General features: G+C 43.3%; 1 protein-coding gene across 1 annotated transcript in view; it reads right to left on the reverse strand.

Moving 5' to 3' along the window:
* Positions 1 to 20,757, reverse strand: part of LOC310785223 (rho guanine nucleotide exchange factor TIAM1-like) — a 204,798-nt gene that overhangs the window by 9,648 nt on the left and 174,393 nt on the right. The window contains 7 exon segments of the mRNA XM_083646226.1: positions 5,684 to 5,792; positions 6,472 to 6,590; positions 6,847 to 7,026; positions 7,487 to 7,595; positions 9,131 to 9,256; positions 9,953 to 10,021; positions 11,369 to 11,593. Of these exon segments, the coding sequence (XP_083502352.1) occupies positions 5,684 to 5,792; positions 6,472 to 6,590; positions 6,847 to 7,026; positions 7,487 to 7,595; positions 9,131 to 9,256; positions 9,953 to 10,021; positions 11,369 to 11,593 (937 nt within the window).

The raw sequence follows: 20,757 nt of genomic DNA on the forward strand, positions 1-20,757 counted from the left end.
CTACGAGTTACGGTTGCGGAGATACGTTGCTGTAGCGCCCCCCATAGGCAAACAATAGCGCCCCCTACAGGCCAAATGACACTTTCTTTTCTGAAATCAGCTCAGAAGTGTCAAGTGTCAATACAAGACGTCAGGCTGGCCATAATTCCAATGAATCAGCACTTCCTGCCGCCCTTCAAAATCAAACAATTTAGAAGGTACAGGTACTGAATGCTGCTATAGCGCCCCCTTTTGGTCGAATTGCACCAAATTTGACACGCATGGTCTGGGATGGTCTCCGAAGACCTCCTGCAAGTTTCGTGAAGATTCCTTCATGGGTAATGAAGTTATGACAATTTAGCTGATAGGCCACGCCCTCTCACAACTTTAACGATCAATATCTCCAAAACTAAAGTAGATTTCAAAAATCCAAAAACCACGATTGTAGAGCTTGCTCCATAGATGCTTCCTGGCGATTTTGGTGCAAATCGGTGCCACGGTCTAGGACAGCGATCCCCAAAGTCCGGACTCCGGTCCGCATCCGGACCCAGACGCCGTCCTATCCGGACCGAGCCCTATAACCTACAAATCATTGAGAATTGTTACATTTCACCAAGCTTTTCTTTTTTAACCGGCACGTGCTTTTCTACCCTTTACGGTACTGGTTTAATCTGCCAGGAAGCGCATAGACCAATGCATGCGCTGTAAATCATCACACGTGATGCTACTCAGCCAATCAAATATCTGATTCGATTCTGCCTGTTCCAGTTGGTTCCAGTGCTGCAGGCGAGAGATTGTCAGTGACACGGAGATATGAGAGAGATATAAGTCAATTCACATGGCGTGCTCAAAAGAAACGAGTAGACCGCAAAAACAAAGATTTCATTTTAATCCGGAGCAGGCAGACTCTTAGATGTTCATTCATTGTTCTCACGGGCAGTTCAAAACCAGGCAGTATGTCTCATGTGAAGTGCGATGCGATCCTAACCTGTCTGTGAAAGCGCCACACGAGCAAACACACTCAAATCCAGACTGAGGGCACACTCACACATTCACTGCCCAACGGCATGTGACGTTTGTATTGCGAACGATCGACAGACAGACAGACAGACAGACAGACAGACAGGCAGATAGATAGATAGAGACAGACACTGAGACAGATAGATAGATAGATAGATAGATAGATAGATAGATAGATAGATAGATAGATAGATAGATAGGGAGCTCACTTCTCTCAAGAGAAAAGGTGGAGTTAAGGGAAGAAAAGAAGATTTTCTTTCTCAAATTAAAACACTTTTAAGATGCGCATTTTCCCAAAGCACTCTGTTGTATGTTATTTTTAAATGCAGCCATTATTTTACTTGAAATTAGAAAATAACATGTATTTATTATTAGTGTAGGCTAGTTATTTATAATTAATCCAGTTAAATATGAAATCAAAATAAACATTGTTGATGTTTATTTTGATTTAACAGTCAGTCGTTGACTACATACAGACATTGTACCATTAGGCTACTGCAATTGAAGTAGCCTAAGTTCAATGGCACTGAATCATAACGCAAGCTACTGTACGTTACAATGTTCCGGACCTTCGCTTGAGGACATTTTCTCTAACTGGACCTCTATGAATTTTAATTGAGTGCCCCTGGTCTAGGAGGAGATGTCAAAAATGTGTTTTCCAAACTTTTCCAAATATCTCAACAATTTTCCAGACGGACCTTAAGGGTTCTTGAGGCAAATTTGTAGAGCAGGTTCACCTGAACATCTGGAAAAAAAAAGTTTGAAAATCGGACCAACGGCGTGGAAGTGATGGCCTTTAACGTAAAACCGTTGATTATAGCGCCACCTTGAGGCCGATTCGAAAAATCTTTCTTGAGCAGCTACCAGCCAACAATATCTGTCATTGGGCCAAATTTCAGGTCTCTACCATTTACCAACTCATGGGAATTTGCGTCGGGGCAGATGAACAATAATAATAATATATTCGGATTTACAATAACAATAGGGTTTCAGCCCCTTCAGGGCTTGAACCCCTAATAAATGGGAAACGGAAGGTGCGATGGTGATCCCGGGCCTCGTATTGCTACTTTTTCACCCCGAGTCCAACGCCGCCATCCCTGAGTCTCTACGAGTTACGGTTGCGGAGATACGTTGCTGTAGCGCCCCCCATAGGCAAACAATAGCGCCCCCTACAGGCCAAATGACACTTTCTTTTCTGAAATCAGCTCAGAAGTGTCAAGTGTCAATACAAGACGTCAGGCTGGCCATAATTCCAATGAATCAGCACTTCCTGCCGCCCTTCAAAATCAAACAATTTAGAAGGTACAGGTACTGAATGCTGCTATAGCGCCCCCTTTTGGTCGAATTGCACCAAATTTGACACGCATGGTCTGGGATGGTCTCCGAAGACCTCCTGCAAGTTTCGTGAAGATTCCTTCATGGGTAATGAAGTTATGACAATTTAGCTGATAGGCCACGCCCTCTCACAACTTTAACGATCAATATCTCCAAAACTAAAGTAGATTTCAAAAATCCAAAAATCCGGTGCCACGGTCTAGGAGGAGATGTCAAAAATGTGTTTTCCAAACTTTTCCAAATATCTCAACAATTTTCCAGACGGACCTTAAGGGTTCTTGAGGCAAATTTGTAGAGCAGGTTCACCTGAACATCTGGAAAAAAAAAGTTTGAAAATCGGACCAACGGCGTGGAAGTGATGGCCTTTAACTCATTGAGTGCCAGCCACTTTTGGAGAACGGACGCTCCCAGTGCCAGAGTTTTCAGAGCGTTTTCAGTGATTTCTCGAGGCCCACAGAATATTGTGTGATATTACTATGTAAACACCGAACACGCAAAAAGAACAAGGAGACTCTATTGTATCATCAGCAAAAAAAAGTTTATTGATACCATTTTCTGTTCTTTAGTTATGAGCCGGAGAAGATAGGTTGTTTTCAGCGTTTTCAGGCATTTCAAATTATAAGCTGAGATATTCAGCCTTTTGTGAAATGCAGCATTTCAAGCACATTCACTGACTCTAGATACGGTAATATTTTCTGATGTAGTGATGTGGTGTAGTTGTGTCCTGCCCTGCGTGCCCCACCCCCCCTCCCCCCCCTCAGCTGAAAACTCCTCCCCACACTAGTAACACACAGCCTCGCACCAAGCGTCTCTAGGAAGCCTGGGAAGCGCCGCCTCCCAGGCAGCGCAACATGGAGAAGCCACACGCGGACTGCAGTGAAAGGTTTGGCTTTTCAGTGTCGCGCTGCTGCTTTTCTAGCGGCTAATCATGTGGAGAAACTATGCTGACAGACAGACAGAGGCAGAAGGACTCAGTTGTGTGCGCGGATTGACTGTGTTCGCACGCACCGTCAGTTGCAGCCAGAACAATCTACATGGCTCTGGATTGCAGCATGAGCGGGTTCTCTTTCATCAAGGCTAATTCAGGCTGTGTATTCCTGACATTTCTGTAATCTGGAGAGCACTGTCGCCACCTAAGGGTTCTGTAAAATAGGTTATAGACCTCCAATAGCTACTATAGTTGTACAGGAGCTGCGGAAGGCTTTGATCGACGTCCCACCGTCAAAAAACGCATTGGACGTCGAAGGACGTCCGTGGCACTCTACGTCACTATTTAATTGGACGTCGAAGGACGTCCATGGCATTCAATGAGTTAACGTAAAACCGTTGATTATAGCGCCACCTTGAGGCCGATTCGAAAAATCTTTCTTGAGCAGCTACCAGCCAACAATATCTGTCATTGGGCCAAATTTCAGGTCTCTACCATTTACCAACTCACGGGAATTTGCGTCGGGGCAGATGAACAATAATAATAATATATTCGGATTTACAATAACAATAGGGTTTCAGCCCCTTCAGGGCTTGAACCCCTAATAATAATAAACCAGCACAAAAACAATAGGGTTTCAGCCCCTTCGGGGCTTGAACCCCTAATAATAATAAACCGGCACAAAAACAATAGGGTTTCAGCCCCTTCAGGGCTTGAACCCCTAATAAAATAAATAATAATGGAGAGGTTCCTCATGCAATATGGCCAATCATGCATTGGGCATTTTACCAAGTCTATTTCTGTTCCACCTGAGATATCAGTTGACAGTAGGGATGTTCATCAATTATCGAAAATCGATAATTGATCGTTAAGGATTGGAATCGATCCTGTGGCATTTGGATCGATTTATAAATTATTAATTATTATTATTATTATTATTTTTTTTGACCTAGGTTTGGGTGGAATTCGTTCCTCCTCGCCCCACTCCATTGCACAGCCGACTAACGTGAGGTGGAGCTTCATATAGTCTCTAGTTTTCTGGCTGGGCACGGGTCTTTGTGCCAACAAAACTGTTTTAAACATGGGAAATTCACCGGGGACAGCAGTGGCAGCACCGGGGACAGCAGTGTTGGAGAGGAGACACATTGAAATAAAGAGTTCATTGAGGAGAACACGTTGTCTTTCGTATTTTCTGCCATAGGCATTAATTTTGTTAAAAAAAAAAAAAAAAAAATTGAAAATTTTCTAAGTATTAATAAAATCGATAATCGATAATTGATCGTTAATTTTCACCAATTATCGATTTTGGAAAATTTTCAAAATGAACATCCCTAGTTGACAGCACGTTATCTAATGGGATCTGGGATAAAGTGCCATGATGACAGACAATGAAATGATGCTGCCACACACTGCAAGTCTCCAGACTTACGGTCATATAACGCCAACATTTTGGGAGATTGGCCTAGCTATTTGCCATATTCCAGATAGTAAGACGAGAAGATGGATGGCCTTCTCTTCTCTGTGCATGCAGTAGAAAGTAGCGACGTGCCCCTCCTGCTAGTTAGCTTAGCACAATGCTCTTATGTACTCTTATGTACATGTCGTAACTCATGCATTCACCACATTATTATGAAATAATAATGTAAAATTAGGAGACATTGTAATTTTCGAAGCAAATACATAGCCGGAACTTCCGGGATTGTCAGGAAAGTAGTTCTGGCTATGTATTTGCTTCAGACCAAATCCAGGATATCACCACAGCTCTGAGTGGGTATGTTGACATGGGTAAAGTCGCCCCTACAGTATGTGAATCCTGTGAGTGTGGTCTGGTTGAATGAGGAATAGTCTAGGGTTGATGCCAGGTTTCGGTGAGATAGAGGAAGTCCAGTTTCCTGTCAGTTATAAATTCATTCAGATTGAGGCTTTTATTGAGTGAACGAGTGTTGAGCAAGACCAAGTTCCAGGTGATTGTTATGTAATTTTATGACCAAGCCCACACACGCACGCGCGCGCGCACACACACACACACACACACACACACACACACACACACACACACACACACACACACACACACACACACACACACACACACACACACACACACACACACAGAAGGGTTTGACATTGGGCCTTTTAACCCACCATTACTCAAAATGTAAGTCTGTTTTACTCCTGTGTATAAAACCATTTAAAATGTAAACCCCTTTTACAGAATAAAAAAAATGCATGCACAATTCATGTTCAATTGTCACATACAGAGACAACAACCTTTACAATCGGGGGGGGGGGGGGGGGGGGGGGGAATGTTGACCCCAAAAATGACTGTGAAAAAAGCAGTGGCAATATGGTACACAGTATAGGCCAGGGCGTCATACAGTATAATCCAATATGGATTGGGCCTTTAAAGCTAAGGCTTACCGAAAGCAGCCACATCTGGGTCCTTTTTGCTCTTGACCAGAGAGGGTGGAGGGTTGAGCCACACCACAGTGGCATGCAGCAGCAGATCACCCATCGAGAGGTCAGCCACCTGGGACACACAGCGAGTTCATGAGCTCAACAGATCAAGCAATATTTTAAAATATATCAAGGGGTACTCACTGGATTCACAATGCATTATCTTTATTCAAATACATTTGCGCTCTGAATATTGACTAATGTTAACTGTTGTCATTTTTTATTTGTATTTTTATAAACATAGGCTATAATATTTAAAAAAAAAAAAAAATTGACGTTTATTTATGTTTGTAGTTTGGAAAAAAAAAAAAAAAATTTAAGAAAAAAAATGAAAGAGTCTAGAGGCGCCATCGTCTCGTGAGCCGCGCATCGGGGATCTAGGCTGTAAATAGTCCCCTGCCGCCACAGTGAAAACAACAACGCTAACTAGCTAGCAAGCTAACGGCAGAAACCTACTGTACATGCTAGCTCATTGCTACACGCTGAAAATGGCAAGTTGGATTGACTATTTTCCAAGGGCACTGCCGCTAAGCGCCGCCCATCGCAATTCCAGAATGGTGACCAGCGCTGCCAGACTCCTCTCACGGAAGTGAGGAGAGGCTGGCAAGCGAGACTACCCACACTTATGCTGAGCTGGCAAAGGAAAGAGCCTGACTTGACCAAAATCTTGTTATTTTCGAAAGTGGGACTTCCCCTTTAGCAACCACACATCATACAGTATCGAACATCATCATGGCCACTGTGACTTGTACCTCTTTTTTCTCTGCCGTCTGTTCGTTGATGAGCTGGTCGAAAACAGCTCCATACTCCTCATGAAGCTTCTGCATCTCATTGATGTGGCTCGCCACCTTGTTCATGGCCTTCATCGCAACTGAGTGGGACAAAGAGAGGGCTCATGGTAAACACTCCATGCCATATATACCACAATTAGCCTTGTTCCATGGCTCTTATAACATGTATGCCATAATGTGCCGTCGACACATAAGTAAGTATACCATCTTAGCTGGAGGAGCAGAAAAGACTATACTGTATCACATACACTTATATTATTAGTGTTATACCAAAAAAATACATGTGAATAAGAAATGATAGCCAGTCCAGTCAGACTAGATTTAGCACATCCTTACCATCCAGGTGGTAGTGCTCCTCACTGTCAGGGTCAGTGAGAGAGTAGAGCTCCTTCAGCAGGAGCGGGTACTTTAAGACCCTCTGGATGGGTTTGATCAGGTACGACTCCAGGGTGGACGAGTGCTGCTGTCTGGGGTTTCTCTCGGCCAGGAAAGCCTTGAAGTCTGGGTCCGTCTTAGCTGGAGGAACAGAAATATCACAAGCTTTCATTCAGTCACTCATACAGCACTCGTAAATATTTCAGAATGAAAAACTCCACTAAGCAGGCGGCACCAAAACGGATAGTAAGTTAAAAACGGTTCAGTTATTTATTCAAATTGAGTGGCATTTGTTTGTGGACAGGAACATACATTTATAATCATCATTGTTTATTTATTTACAAGATATCTGTGAGACATGTTGCGCGCATTTATTAAGACTCCTCTTACTATTGCAGTAGCCCTCCAGCTATCTCTTGCCTTACAACAACCACTCACTTACAGCAATGTTATGGATGGTATGGAGGATAAAAAAGCTGTCTTAACTGCCTTCAGGTCATCTTTCACATACTGCACTGCGCTCATGAGCCTACTATATACTTAATTATACTATGAGAATCAGAGCAGCAAAGTGAGATCAGTGCCAGTCGAGGGTCTTCACCTTTAGCCAGGACCTTGGGGACCTTGGTGTGGCTGGCACAGAAGGCGCTGTAGATCTTGAAGCGATCGGCGTAGTATAGGAAGGAACCGCCTAGGGAGAACAGCACCTTCTGAGGAGACACGTGACAGAGGACCATGTTATGGTATCATCACTATGCAAATGATCCAGTATTCCTCAAGCCTATCCAGGGACAGTCCATTCCAGATACCTTCACTCATCTCATTTATTAGGAGCTAAATGGGAAGCTGTTGATTGTTTGTTGTGCAAGAAAAATCACTTCACTTTGCAGAATAAGCAAATAGCTCAATTGTGTTTGTCCATTCCTTTTAAATTCATGAGAACACAGTTTCCTTTAGAATTATTTAGGTAGATTTTTTTTTTTCTTTCCCAGATTTTTTTATCCCATTTTTATCCCCCATTAGTGCTAATTTAATGTATTTATCCTGGTTGCTACTCCACCCTCTGCCGATCTGGGGAGAGCTGAAACTGGCTCCATGCTTCCTCCGAGACATGGGCAGTTAGCCAGCTGCTTCTTTTCACCTGACAGGGAAAGCTTCACCGGTAGGACATAGCACGTGGGAGGTTCACGCTATTCCAACCAGTTCCCCTCCCTCCGAACAGGCGCCCTTAACGACCAGAGGAGGAACCACATTAGCAACCAGGATATTGCATGTTTTGGTGAAGGGGGTTCCTATATGAAGGAAACCCCCGGGAGGCACGGGGAGAACATCCAAACTCCACACAAAAAGGCCCTTTTGACGACCCCACCCGGGCGGTGGGCACTCGAGGACATGCGGACGGGCACGTACTCCCCCAGCGTTCACAGCGTCCCAGGTGGGAATCGAACCCAGGACCTTCGAGCTGTGAGGCGACAACGCTTACCACTGCACCACCGTACCCCCCGTGCCATTTTTAAATAAAATGGCACGTACTTCTTGCTGAGTCTGGCCAAGGCGACTTTGGGTAAACACACACATTCATACAATCTGGGCCAGATTATCCATCTCTGCTCGAGGGCACCTGCCAATTTGTCTTGTTGAAGGGGCACCACACATTCAAACCACAACTATAACTTTACTGTATCAGCTTTGTCATATTTTGTTTATACTGTATATATAAATATATGAACATATATCATGTTCATATATGAATATCATATAGGGGCGGCTGTGGCTTTGGCGGAGGAGGTAGAGCGGGTCGTCCACTAATCAGAAGGTCGGTGGTTCGATTCCCGGCTCCTCCAGTCCTGCATGTCGAAGTGTCCTTGGGCAAGACACTGAATCCCAAATTGCTCCCGATGGCTGTGCCAGCACCCTGCGTGGCCGCTGGCCGCCTTCGGTGTGTGAATGGGTGAATGTAGGCACATTGTAAAGCGCTTTGGATAAAAGCGCTATATAAACGCAGTGCATTTATATCATGATGGAGACATAGAAATAAGAGTGATTCCTAAATTCCAGCACCTACTGGAACTGATCCAGAACTGAGCCCAGGAGGAGTAAACCTGGGTCTCAGAATCAAAATTATTTCCAACCCCCACCACATCTTTCAAATGCATGCTGTAAGAGACACTGGAATGTCATTGTGTGTACTGGGGGGAAGGTGGAGGAGTTAAACATTATTTGCAAGAGAGCAGTCTTTCCTCACCTTAAACTGCTCCACCCTCTCCAGTCTGTCCAGATCTGCCACCAGTCTGATTCCATCTTGCAGGGTCTGCAGAAACTCCACCTGGAACTCCACCATCTCCCCGAGGTTACCAAACAGAACGTCCAGCTGCAACACACACACACACACACACACACACACACACACACACACACACACTTTAAGAGCTATGGCGTAGCTACGGGTGCGCCTGGGTGTGCCAGTGCCACCCACACAGGCAGCTGGCACACCCAAAAAGAGTAAGTGTCGTAAATGCGTAAGTGTCCGACTGTCCTGCTATGCCTCTGTGCCCCAGAGCATCATGGGAAACTAACTACGCTATCTAGTAAAGTAAACAAATGCAGCCGCAGCGCCAAATCAAGAAGACATGAAACAGCTCGCTTTTAAGCTTTTTCCACAAAGGCAAGAAACGTCGCATTGACGAGGAAGAACATGACTCGTCGCCCTCCCCCTCAACAAGTGCGGCTTGTAGTGCACCCGTTCCCGCACCTGTATTGGTGGTGGACAGTGGAGAGACAGACGATGATGAAGATGATGCTTCTACCTGCTAATAATGAGTGTGAAAAGGAGCAAACATTGATGGTTAGGGTTATATGGTCCTATCTTAATATTCCTCTAAATCTGGCTTGAAAACGCACAAAAAAAATGGTGGCGGCCGCAAATGGTTCGCCCCCTTGCACACCTTGTCTTTCTGTGGCACACCCAATGTGCCAAGTCTGGCTACGCCAGTGTTTAAGAGTACAGTTGAATTGACAATTTCCATGAAATCTCTTGGGTGGTAGATGGAGTAGAAAGCAGTAGTACCTCATCCTGTGTAAGGAAGCTCTCCTTCTGTAAGGGCGTCAAGTAGCGCTCTATTAGGCAGCTCAGGTCCTGAAAGACACAAACATGAGGGTTCTTCAACCTTTTTCAGCCCAAGGAACCCTTAGTTTATAGAGAAACAGAGCAGGGACCAACCTACAATTTACAATAAAATGGTAACATTTTATAATAACGTTCAGTCGTAAGTCATTTAGAAGCCTTTGAACTAACCATTTACAAAACATGAATGACTGCTATGTTAACACATCACAAATGTGTTGTACTGTAAGTCATCTATACACTTTTAGTAAATGAAGACGTGTTCCTCACCTGTTGTAAATGATGTGTAAATCATTTACAATTCATTTACAAGGCTTTCTGCATCCCCTAATCTAAAGTGTAAACCATTCATCACACACATAAATGTGTTGCATACAAGGGGGGTAGCTCGGTTTGCCAATATTGAAGCCAATGCGGAAGTGTCCTCTTTGCCTGCAGGGGGCGACCCATTGGTTTGTGGACTTCTGTTTTGAAGCTTCAGTAAACACTTTCCTAATGAGTTTATGTTTCACTGGCTAGTTTCAGACTATGTTGTAGTTGCAGATTATGTTTTGGGGCGTGACTGACAGGTCGCTTGTCCACTGATCACACAGCTCACAGATCACGGACCAATAGCAGGCCGTGCTCTGTGGGAAACCCCTGGTCTCGTGTGGAGATCCAAGATGGCAATGGCCAAAATGCCATGCATGAGGCGTCAAAACCGAAGTCCACAAACCAATGGGTCGGCCCCTGCAGGCCATTCAAAAGAATGCACTTCCGCATTGGCTTCAATTTTTACAGCGCTACACCCTTGTATGTAACACATTTATGTGTGATGAATGGTTTACACTTTAGATTAGGGGATGCGGAAAGCCCTGTAAATTTATTGTAAATTATTAACACATCATTTATAACAGGTGAGGAACACTTCATTTACTAAATGTTTATAGATGACTTACAACACATTTGTATGTTAACATAACACTTATTAATACAAATGTATATTAATGTTTTGTAAATGATTAGTTCATCATTAACTAAAGGCTTATAAATGACTTACGACTGAACGTTATTATAGAGTGTTACCAATAAAATTGTGTTGCATTTTAAGCATGGCCTATAATAACATTTACTATAAACCAGCGCACACCAGGATATCAGGATTGACACTTCTTTTTTATTAATAGATTACATTAAAAAAGCAACGCATTTCGCATTGCCTCATCAGATTCACTTTGTAAATCATGTTTGTCAAAAGTAGCTTATTATTGCCTAATAATGTTTGTATTTTTTTCTCTCCCTTTCCACAGAAATCATCGGCTGGCTGACTGAGTGGAAAATGTGCAGATTGACACACATACACACAGAGTTGGTACTGACTTTGACATAGGTCTTCTCGGTCTCCACCAGCTCGCTGATGACCTTGCGGAGTTTGTCTGCGTGGGACATCTGTCTCTGGGTGGCAGAGGCTGCTGTGGGCGGTACGGCTGACACAGGGCTGGGAGAGAGGGAGGACGAAGACGAGGAAGAGGAGGATGACATAGGGCACTCCAGGGGATTCATGTCATGGAGACTGCGGCAGAAGGCGGTGACCTGCTCCGTGCTCTGGACAGGCAAAACAAAGAAACAAAGACATCTTGTCATTTTCGGAAAAAAAATTATACGTTTTATTATACAAGAAATCAAAAAAATAAAAATAATTTTCCAGTTACATACAGTGTACCATCATGATTCATATCCTTGCTGTAGATTTTCTTGCAGAAGAAAAGACAGGGAAAACCATATTCTTATAAAATTCCACACATTTTTAAGACATTTAAGACAGAATTTAGGATGACATCTTTTGCTGTGTTACTTTTCAACAGACAATTTAGGTCAATAAGTGCTGCTATTCACCCATTTTGAACATGCTGTGTTGAAAAGTAGCCGTCTTCTCAGACTAGCTTCACCAGCGTGCTGAGAATGCTGCAATGTTTTTGAGAGCCTTGAGGAAAGAGACATATTTTCTCTTCACATAGGTTCATTCAAAATAATCAAATATGTTCAATGTAGCCTACAAAGGGCTCTCGAACATGAAAAGACCCTATGCTCATCAAAGTACATAGACTATAACCATGACTATAACCATGACTATAACCATGCAGATGAACACACACACACACACACACACACACACACACACACACACACACACACACACACACACACACACACACACACACACACACACACACACACACACACACACACAAAAGCGTGGGACAGGAGGAGAAGGTTGACGTATAACTGATAAATTATAGTTTATTATTTTATTTCCGTATTCTATGTGCAGGTATGTATGAATGTATATGTATGTATATGTATAGGCATATTATGTCTGCATGTATATATACTCTGTTGCTCTAATTTGGGCTGCACTGGAAGCTTCTGGTTGGGTAACATACCGGAATGTTATGTTTTGTTAGATATTGAATGTTGATGTGTCCGATAATCCCATGTGGGATGGGTCATGTAATTGTCCTGACACGAAAATAAAATATTCATTAATTCACTCACTCACTCACTCACACACACACACACACACACACACACACACACACACACACACACACACACACACACACACACACACACACACACACACACACACACACACACACACACACAGCTTTTATCCAAATCTGCAGCACGGATACAAGAACAAACTTCCAAATACATTCTTTAAGAACCTGCCAAAACAGTGCCGCACCCAAAACTCTGCTATCAAAAATGCCAAACGTGAGCAGACCTGCCAAGCCAAGTCCTAAGGTAGCAGGTCTACTGTTCCAATAATGGGTGGCAGGACTCTACCTCTCTACCTGCCTCTGGCTCTACCAGCAGAACACAGCCAGCATGCTGCTACCGTTTCACTTCAATGTCATCAAGATCAGAAATAGACAGGAGCAAGAGGTTCTGTCACTGTCTCTGCTTTTATTCACAGTTCCGAGGCCTTGAACGTGAACACAAGTGTGTAGGAGGGAGGGATTATGAGTGTGGAGGTGTTAAGACAAATCTGAAATGCAACCTGACAATACGCAAAACACAAATATAGATCTTTTCAATGTATGTCAGTACAACCACCTCAATAGTCTGGGTCCAGACCTTCGAAGCCCCGCCCACTCCACAGTTGTGGATTGATTGATTGATTTAATGTATAAAACAATACAATAAAAACGTCACAGCACCAATACATTCAAAACAACATAAGACGCGGAGCAACATATTGCTCAGACCCACAGAAACAGATCCGTACATCATTCTCCAAACAAAATGTTTTGTCTTTGCTCCCATGCCTGGCAGATAAAGTTTGCAGTGAGAAAGATACCTTTTTCAAAACATAACTTGAGTTTCTCGTAGTCGTCCAACTCAAAAAAGTCAGCATAAATTGAAGACATTTTACTAAAAAGTACGACCGTTGCCTCATCATAAGCAGTACAGTAGAACAAGAAATGAGTCGTTTTCAATTTCCTGTAGTTCACATACTAGACAAAGTCTATCTTCTTCAGGGGTAGCTTTGAGTCTACCAGTTTCTAGAGCTAAGGGAAGAGTTCCGGAGCGTAACTGTGCACGCAGAGATCTTTTTCGTCTGTTTAAGTCAAATTTTACATATGGTTCCACACAGTAACTATCTTTTATCTTTTGTGGAATTGGCTGTTCTTGGTCTGGAATTGGCATATGCAGATGCCTTTTCTCCGGCGCTATTATACCGCCGGGCCAATCAGCGCCATGGGCGGGACTAACGGCAGAACTGACGATTGTCGATGACGTCGCATTCAAGTGGACACCTTGGTCTCTAGTGATTGGTTAGGGAAAATCGAAGCCCCTCCCCTCATAGAAATCCCCTGAACTGACTGCAATCTCAGACTAGAAGATGGAAATGAGTTTACAAGTTGACAATTCAGTCTGAATATCAGGCTCACCACCTCAACACAATCCTGATCAATATGACCACTAACTAGCGGTTCATCTGAAATATGACTGTATTTGTCTAGCCTGGGTAAACCCATCCCCCACGTGACCTGCTCTCAGACCTGTTCTCAGTCACTATGGTCTGGAATCCCACCATTGTTAAACGATTTCCTGCGGTTGTTGGGCCCCCCCCGATAGACCGCTCCATTACGCAACCATCATCCAACCAGTTTAGTGCACAGAGCACATGCGCAGTGCAGCAGATGGCGTCATCACTCTGCGACCTTTGTTGTTAGCGCATTAGCTAACACTTTTCATTTCAGTACTGCTAACACGCAAATGGTTACAACCAGCTACAACCAACCAAGCCCCCCTCCGCCCGAAATGTAAACAGACTCAGAGCTGGCCTACGGATCGATGTGTGATTTCCAGGTAAGAATATGTTATTCACAGGTATATGCCACACTATATATTATCTCAGAAACTAGCGTAATTGTGTTTGGTAAGAAAGACATTCGATAAATGACTGACTTTTCCTCATCGGCTGTGTGGGGGTTAGCTAGATTACGGGAGCATTTAACGATCTAATGAATTCTAGAAAAACATGTCAGAAGCTAGCTAACGTTAGCCACGTGTAACATACAGTAACTGCTACGTTTGATATTATTAGAGCTTCCAAGAAGAGAGAACATCGCCTCTGCCAATGACTCCTGTGACGGTGGTCAGGGAATGAACAGGACAACTGTCTACACGGACCCAAACCTCGATCCCTGCTGCAGATGGCCGCAGATCTGGAGAGATATTTGTGGCTGTGAAGAACAGTCATCATCTATACAGTTATCAGGGACACGCTGTCTTATCTGCATAAATCATATTGAATAGTACCAGACAAAACCTTCAAAACAAATCAAGCTCATGCAGGGTGTCGGGCAGCAGCAGTGCATCGCGCACCCCTCTGGAGCTCGCAGAGCTCCAGGCTGCCTCCGGGGCTCGACTCTGCTGCAGCCCGAGGTCGGGTGCAGGGTGTCGGGCAGGCAGCAGTGCATCGCGCACCCCCTCTGGAGCTCACAGAGCTCCAGGCTGCCTCCGGGGCTCGACTCTGCTGCAGCCCGGAAATGATCGTGGACTTAATGTTAATCAAAAACGGCCACACTCATAACGGTAAGGTGTGTTTGACCTAGCTAGAAATAACGTTAATGCACTCGCATTTCAGCGTGGTTACAGATGTAGCTGACGCTAGCTAGCTACAGTAGATTTTTGGAGGCTATAGCGTTAACGTGAATGTCATGATAGTGAGCGTAGTGTTATACTGTATATTATACATAATCCAGATCATATTCCAGATGCAACCTAGCTAGATGTTAAGCTCCACACTGCTGTATGAGTACAATCAAATCTATCAAGCCTTGATATCATATTCCAACGTGAATTCAGCTGAGGGGTTCGCTCCAGAACGAGACTGTTGCATTCAATATTTGTACACGTGTTTCTGACTTGGATTGATTAATCAAAATTTTCAAAATCTTTACTACTGTACTGTCCATTAATAATGACATCAGGTGACAAGCTGAAATGTCAATTCGTATAGCAAATCTAGGTAAATTTCAGACTTTAACGTAGTGTCTTGTCTGAAGTGAATACAAGTGACCTATATTTTTCAATCCTGTCTTTGAATAAAAGTTGTACATTGTGTTATACTTGAAAACCATGTCTTTGCTCCCTTTGTGTTCACAATTACAACAAATCTGTATGGTTTATCTGTTGGCATTAAACCGTGGTATTTCCTTGGGTGATATTCCATATTTGTCATTAAACCTAGCTGTTCACATCTGCATTTTATACAAATTGGGCTAAATTTGCAATGATGAATCAAAGCCACGTGAGATATTAAGTAGCCTACTTTTATTAAAAAACAAAATAAAATGCAAAGAGAGGTTTCCTTCTCTAACTATTGGTGCGTTCACAAAATATTTACACAATGAGATTTTTTTATAAATAATCTTTAATAACGTGGATAATGATGACATCTGCAGCTGCTGGACGAGAGACAGAAGAAACTACGAAACCGAAGATTGGAGCAGAGGACATGACTACAGAGAAACTTAACCGACCAGCACTCTGCTTCAATCAATGAATGCTTATAAATAAACCATACACATGAGAATTACCGTTAACGTTACAGCATTTAATAACATAAATATGGTGATATCTGGTGGTCTGAAATTACTCTCTCTATCTACAGTAGGGTAACTGGCTCCTATTGTGTCTTATTATTGTAACGTTTGAATCAGCGTTTCATAACTATAATAGCCTAATGTTACTGTAGCCTGGATGACGTTAGTTAATGCTACCCAGCCTTCCAGCATTTATCTTCCATAATGCATTAAATCATAATCACAATGCTATGAAGACATTAGCTGATCACCACAGAGCTGCACAGACAAGTTTATCAGATAATTTCGCCGTAAAATGTGTCCAGGTGATCAGCTCTGAAGCCCCGGCTTGTATGGTCCGCTAAAATCCGATTTCGATATAGGTGTTATTTTGATCAACAGACCTAGCATCACATTCAGTTTAAGGATCCTTATGTGGAAACATTTTGAGAACCACTGTTTTGAAGTACTATTACTATAGCTGTTTTCATTCTCACATGACAATACAACAGAAGAGTATCAAACAAAAACATTTTTATTCAGTTCCATTCAAAAAAGTACAATTTGAGTATGAACAGTACAACATGCAGTACAACATGCAGTACAGTATGGAAAGAATATGAAGTTCTGTTGGCTGCCATTAACCTCACAAATCAACCATTGCAGCCGGACTGGTCATTTGGTTCAGCATCAACATGGGCTGAGAGATTGAGTAGGCTAAATAAACAATACACATGAGAATTACAGTTAACGTTACAGCATTTAATAACGTTAATTTTCGTGTACCCGATGCCAGGATATTTTGTCACTTTGTTTTCATCAAGTTCTCTGGACTTATATACACAAGCTCACAGCGTCCTAACAGGTTAACGTTATAATCTCAGAAGAGATTGAGTAGGCTAAATAAACCATACACATGAGAATTACCGTTAACGTTACAGCATTTAATAACGTTAATTTTCGTGTAGCCGGTGCCAGCATATTTCGCCACTTTTTCTTCATCAAGGCCTCTGGACTTGCATACACAAGCTTGCAGCGTCCATGTCCTTGTCTTTATCATTCACCCCACCGATCTGCAACGCCTTGATTCCCAGATTAGAAGCCTCGCGTATCTGGTCCTCCATTAGCGCATTTAACGGCGACACAACAAAACGTAGCTGTAGCTGTTCATAGCCATAGCTAGTAGCTAGCTCGGGAGCTATGCTTTGGAAAGACCAAAAGCTAATGGCTAGCCGCTGCAGCTGTTATACGTCATTGACAAAGACGCACTCTCTGATTGGCCGATCACGGCAGGACTGATGTTGGCAGTCACGCCGTCACTCATTGGCTGCGGGGTGGCTGCGGGTCTGCGGGAGTCTTTCAACCGCCGCGGAAATCGATTTGAATGGCCCGTTCGCTAGACGATAGTGACTGGGAACTGAGAGAGCAGGTCACGTGGTGGCTGGGTTTACCTAGGCTAGTATTTGTCTACTGTTGAAACTGTTTGTGTGCCAAGACCCGAGAGACACAAAGCTGAGAGAAGTCTGCTGAGTGAGATAGTTGCAAAGGCTGTTAAGAGAGAGAGAGACATACAGACACACAGACAGACAGACAGACAGACAGACATAGTTCTGCTCTTCATTAATGGGATTCTGGGCCAAAATATTTGACTGGTACTCTAAGGCCTACAAAATAACCCTACAACCGGAGGCAGAACTCGCCATCTTCGGCTGCTCGGAGTCCTCTCTGAACTTCCCTACAGCTGTGCAACAATCTCTGACATTGGGGACAACTGTCACCAAAAGACTCATTCTGAAGGAATGGAAGTCCTCCTCTTCACCTTCTTTTCAGGTGTGGCTGATGGAGTAGGCTACAATGTACATGTTTTCTCAATTCATTTACCATAACCCCTCCTTGCGATGTGATAAAAGTTTCTCAGTGAATTATAGTTGATTGCCTCACTGAATAATCTGCTGGTTACCCAATTTTAGCAGCAGAATTTGATGTCCTGGCGTGGCACGTCCGTGCGTAATGATGTTTCTGCGCTGCGGAGCATGGAGATTATGGTGCGCTCAAGCGCAGCGAGTATTTTAACGCCTAAGAGGTGCTTTTCAAAGCTCTTAGCGCAAAGTAATTGCGCGCTGCTGACAATAGGATAATGCCATCTATCCCCATATTTTAGCACTGAAACACCTGGTTTGGCATGTGGCACGCCTATGTCCAGTACAATTATAACAGGCATGCGCTTGTGTACGCCCCCAATTTGCATTGCCCGCGCAAACGAGCGCAAATGCTAAATTACCGCTTTTGCGAAGATAGGGCCTTTTGTCTTGTTTGTATAATTGTTCTCTGAAAATAAACAAAAATAAAAATAAATATAAAAAAAAGAATGTGTTAATAGACCCTTTTCACAGCAACCGTTTTGAGGCGGTAAAGCAGGAAGTAAAGCAGGTATAACCGATAACATCAATGATGGTTCCATTCCAGTGTTCCAGTGCCCTCATTAATGTTCTTGGTTACACCTGCTTCAGGAGGGGGTCGTTGAGTGGTTGAGACCACTGGATTTGTTGGCTCAGGCAACACACATTGCAGCACATTACAAATGGCAAAGAATGTAAATTCAAAAACCAATTTAATCTAAAACTAACCATAATTCTAACCATAACACACCCCATTCGAACCCTAAACATAACCCTAAACAATAAGAGTCTATTGTTGGTTTGGCAAACTCTCTCTATCTCTGTACACAGTAGATGGTTTTAACTTGGCAACATAAACATTCTAAAATTGAACCCCAGCTCACATCCTGTTGCAGTGTTTGTGGTACAATAGGACAGGACTGTCAGGACTCCAAGGGCAGGACTGACAATTCCGTGAAACCCGTCTATAGAGACAGTCGGCATGTGTGGGAACGCCCACAAAATGTTATACGGCTGGCGCGCGAGTGGGGTAAAACCGCCCATATATCTCAGTGGGCTGACTCACCAAACGAAGGTGCTGCGGCTCTAAACTACAGGTTTGGGGATTCTAGAGCAGAACACAAGACGTCTGCTCAGATGTGCATTTACTGCGGTGGTTAAATCCCCGATCGTGTCTGCCTGGGCTGGGCTAGCAGCTAAATTCTAACTTTGCTGAATGGATAGAACGGGAGATTTACCCCACCCTGACCACGCAAACAGCCAGGCTGAGCCAGCTAACCCGGCGTCTATGACGAGACATCGCCTCAACCGATACTAGTAGACAGAACACAAGGCATGAGCAACCAAATTGGTTGACTCAGTTTATGTGATTAATGCATCTAGTTCAATCCTGCATTGAACATTTCAGGGCCATTTCAGAAATATTTTTGCAGTGATATGTAAATGTAAATCATGACATACAAAGCTCTCATCTGTGAGCATGGTCAACGTGTTTATTTGTTGTCATCTCTGATAACACACTGCCTGCCATTGCTGATACGGTTCTACTGATTGATTTAAGTACGGCTTGTCAATTCCGGGGCTGGTCTGTCTTTGCTGATTCCACGGCTTGTGGGCATGACGCATTATATTTTCCATTGTGGTATTCAAACCAGTTCTACCACACTGCTGGACACACGCGTACACACAGGATTTGACATGTCAGATTTGATATTGAATCTGATTCCTTCAAGCTAAAACAAGCCTCTACAGTCACAAAACTACTTAGATAACATGGAAGGGCTTGCCATGTACGCACAACAAATACACCAAAGTGTATGATGAAAAAAAAACTCCGCGGATTATAGAGCTCATCCTTGGTCAATGTTTTAGACTGTATTCAGACTGCAACGTCGGCACCACGTTACACTGACAGACCAACAGAAATCATGTTCTAACATGCACTGAACACACACATTTTCATGTCATCAAATCCCCCTACTTGGTCTCACTCAAAACAGACACAAGACAAAAAGACAAGCCCGACATGAGAAATGTTGAGTTATGTAAGCAAATGTAATGAGGAAAGGAAGGTTGCATTTGAGAAATAGCAAGACGAAAGACAAAGAGAGAAAATCCATAAATCATCCATGTATTTCGTGTACTGTACACATGGCAGACAGACTGCACACACATTGATTCATGAGTCACGTGTAACAATGCACAAATCTTCAATTGGCTATGATGTTGATAAAAGGGTGACACAAGTATGGCAAAAATAATTCTAGGGGGCGGCTGTAGCTCAGGAGGTAGAGCGGGTCGTCCACTAATCGCTTTGGACAAAAGAGGTTGGTGGTTCGATCCTCCAGTCTGCATGTCGAAGTGTCCTTGGGCAAGATGCTGAACCCCAAATTGCTCCCGATGGTGTGCCAGATGGTGTAGCCTGCCGCCACCGGTGTATGAATGGGTGAATGTACCTACTGATTGTAAAGCGCTTTGGATAAAGGCGCTATGTAAATGCAGGCCATTTATCATTTAATTCTGATCATTTTGCCACATATCATATATATATATATATATATATATATATATATATATATATATATATATATATATATATACATATATACATATACATATATATACACATGTATATAGGTCAATTAGGCCTGTGGAGGCCTAACGCTCACCAGCTGTAACATATCTTATATGGATTGGGACGCGTGTTTGGAGTTCCTGCTCCTCCTAAAGGCTGATATGCTGGCTCAGGTCTCGTAGGTCAAACAGAGTT

Source organism: Poromitra crassiceps, assembly GCF_964638095.1.
Source record: "Poromitra crassiceps genome assembly, chromosome: 1".
Classification (NCBI taxonomy): domain Eukaryota; kingdom Metazoa; phylum Chordata; class Actinopteri; order Beryciformes; family Melamphaidae; genus Poromitra; species Poromitra crassiceps.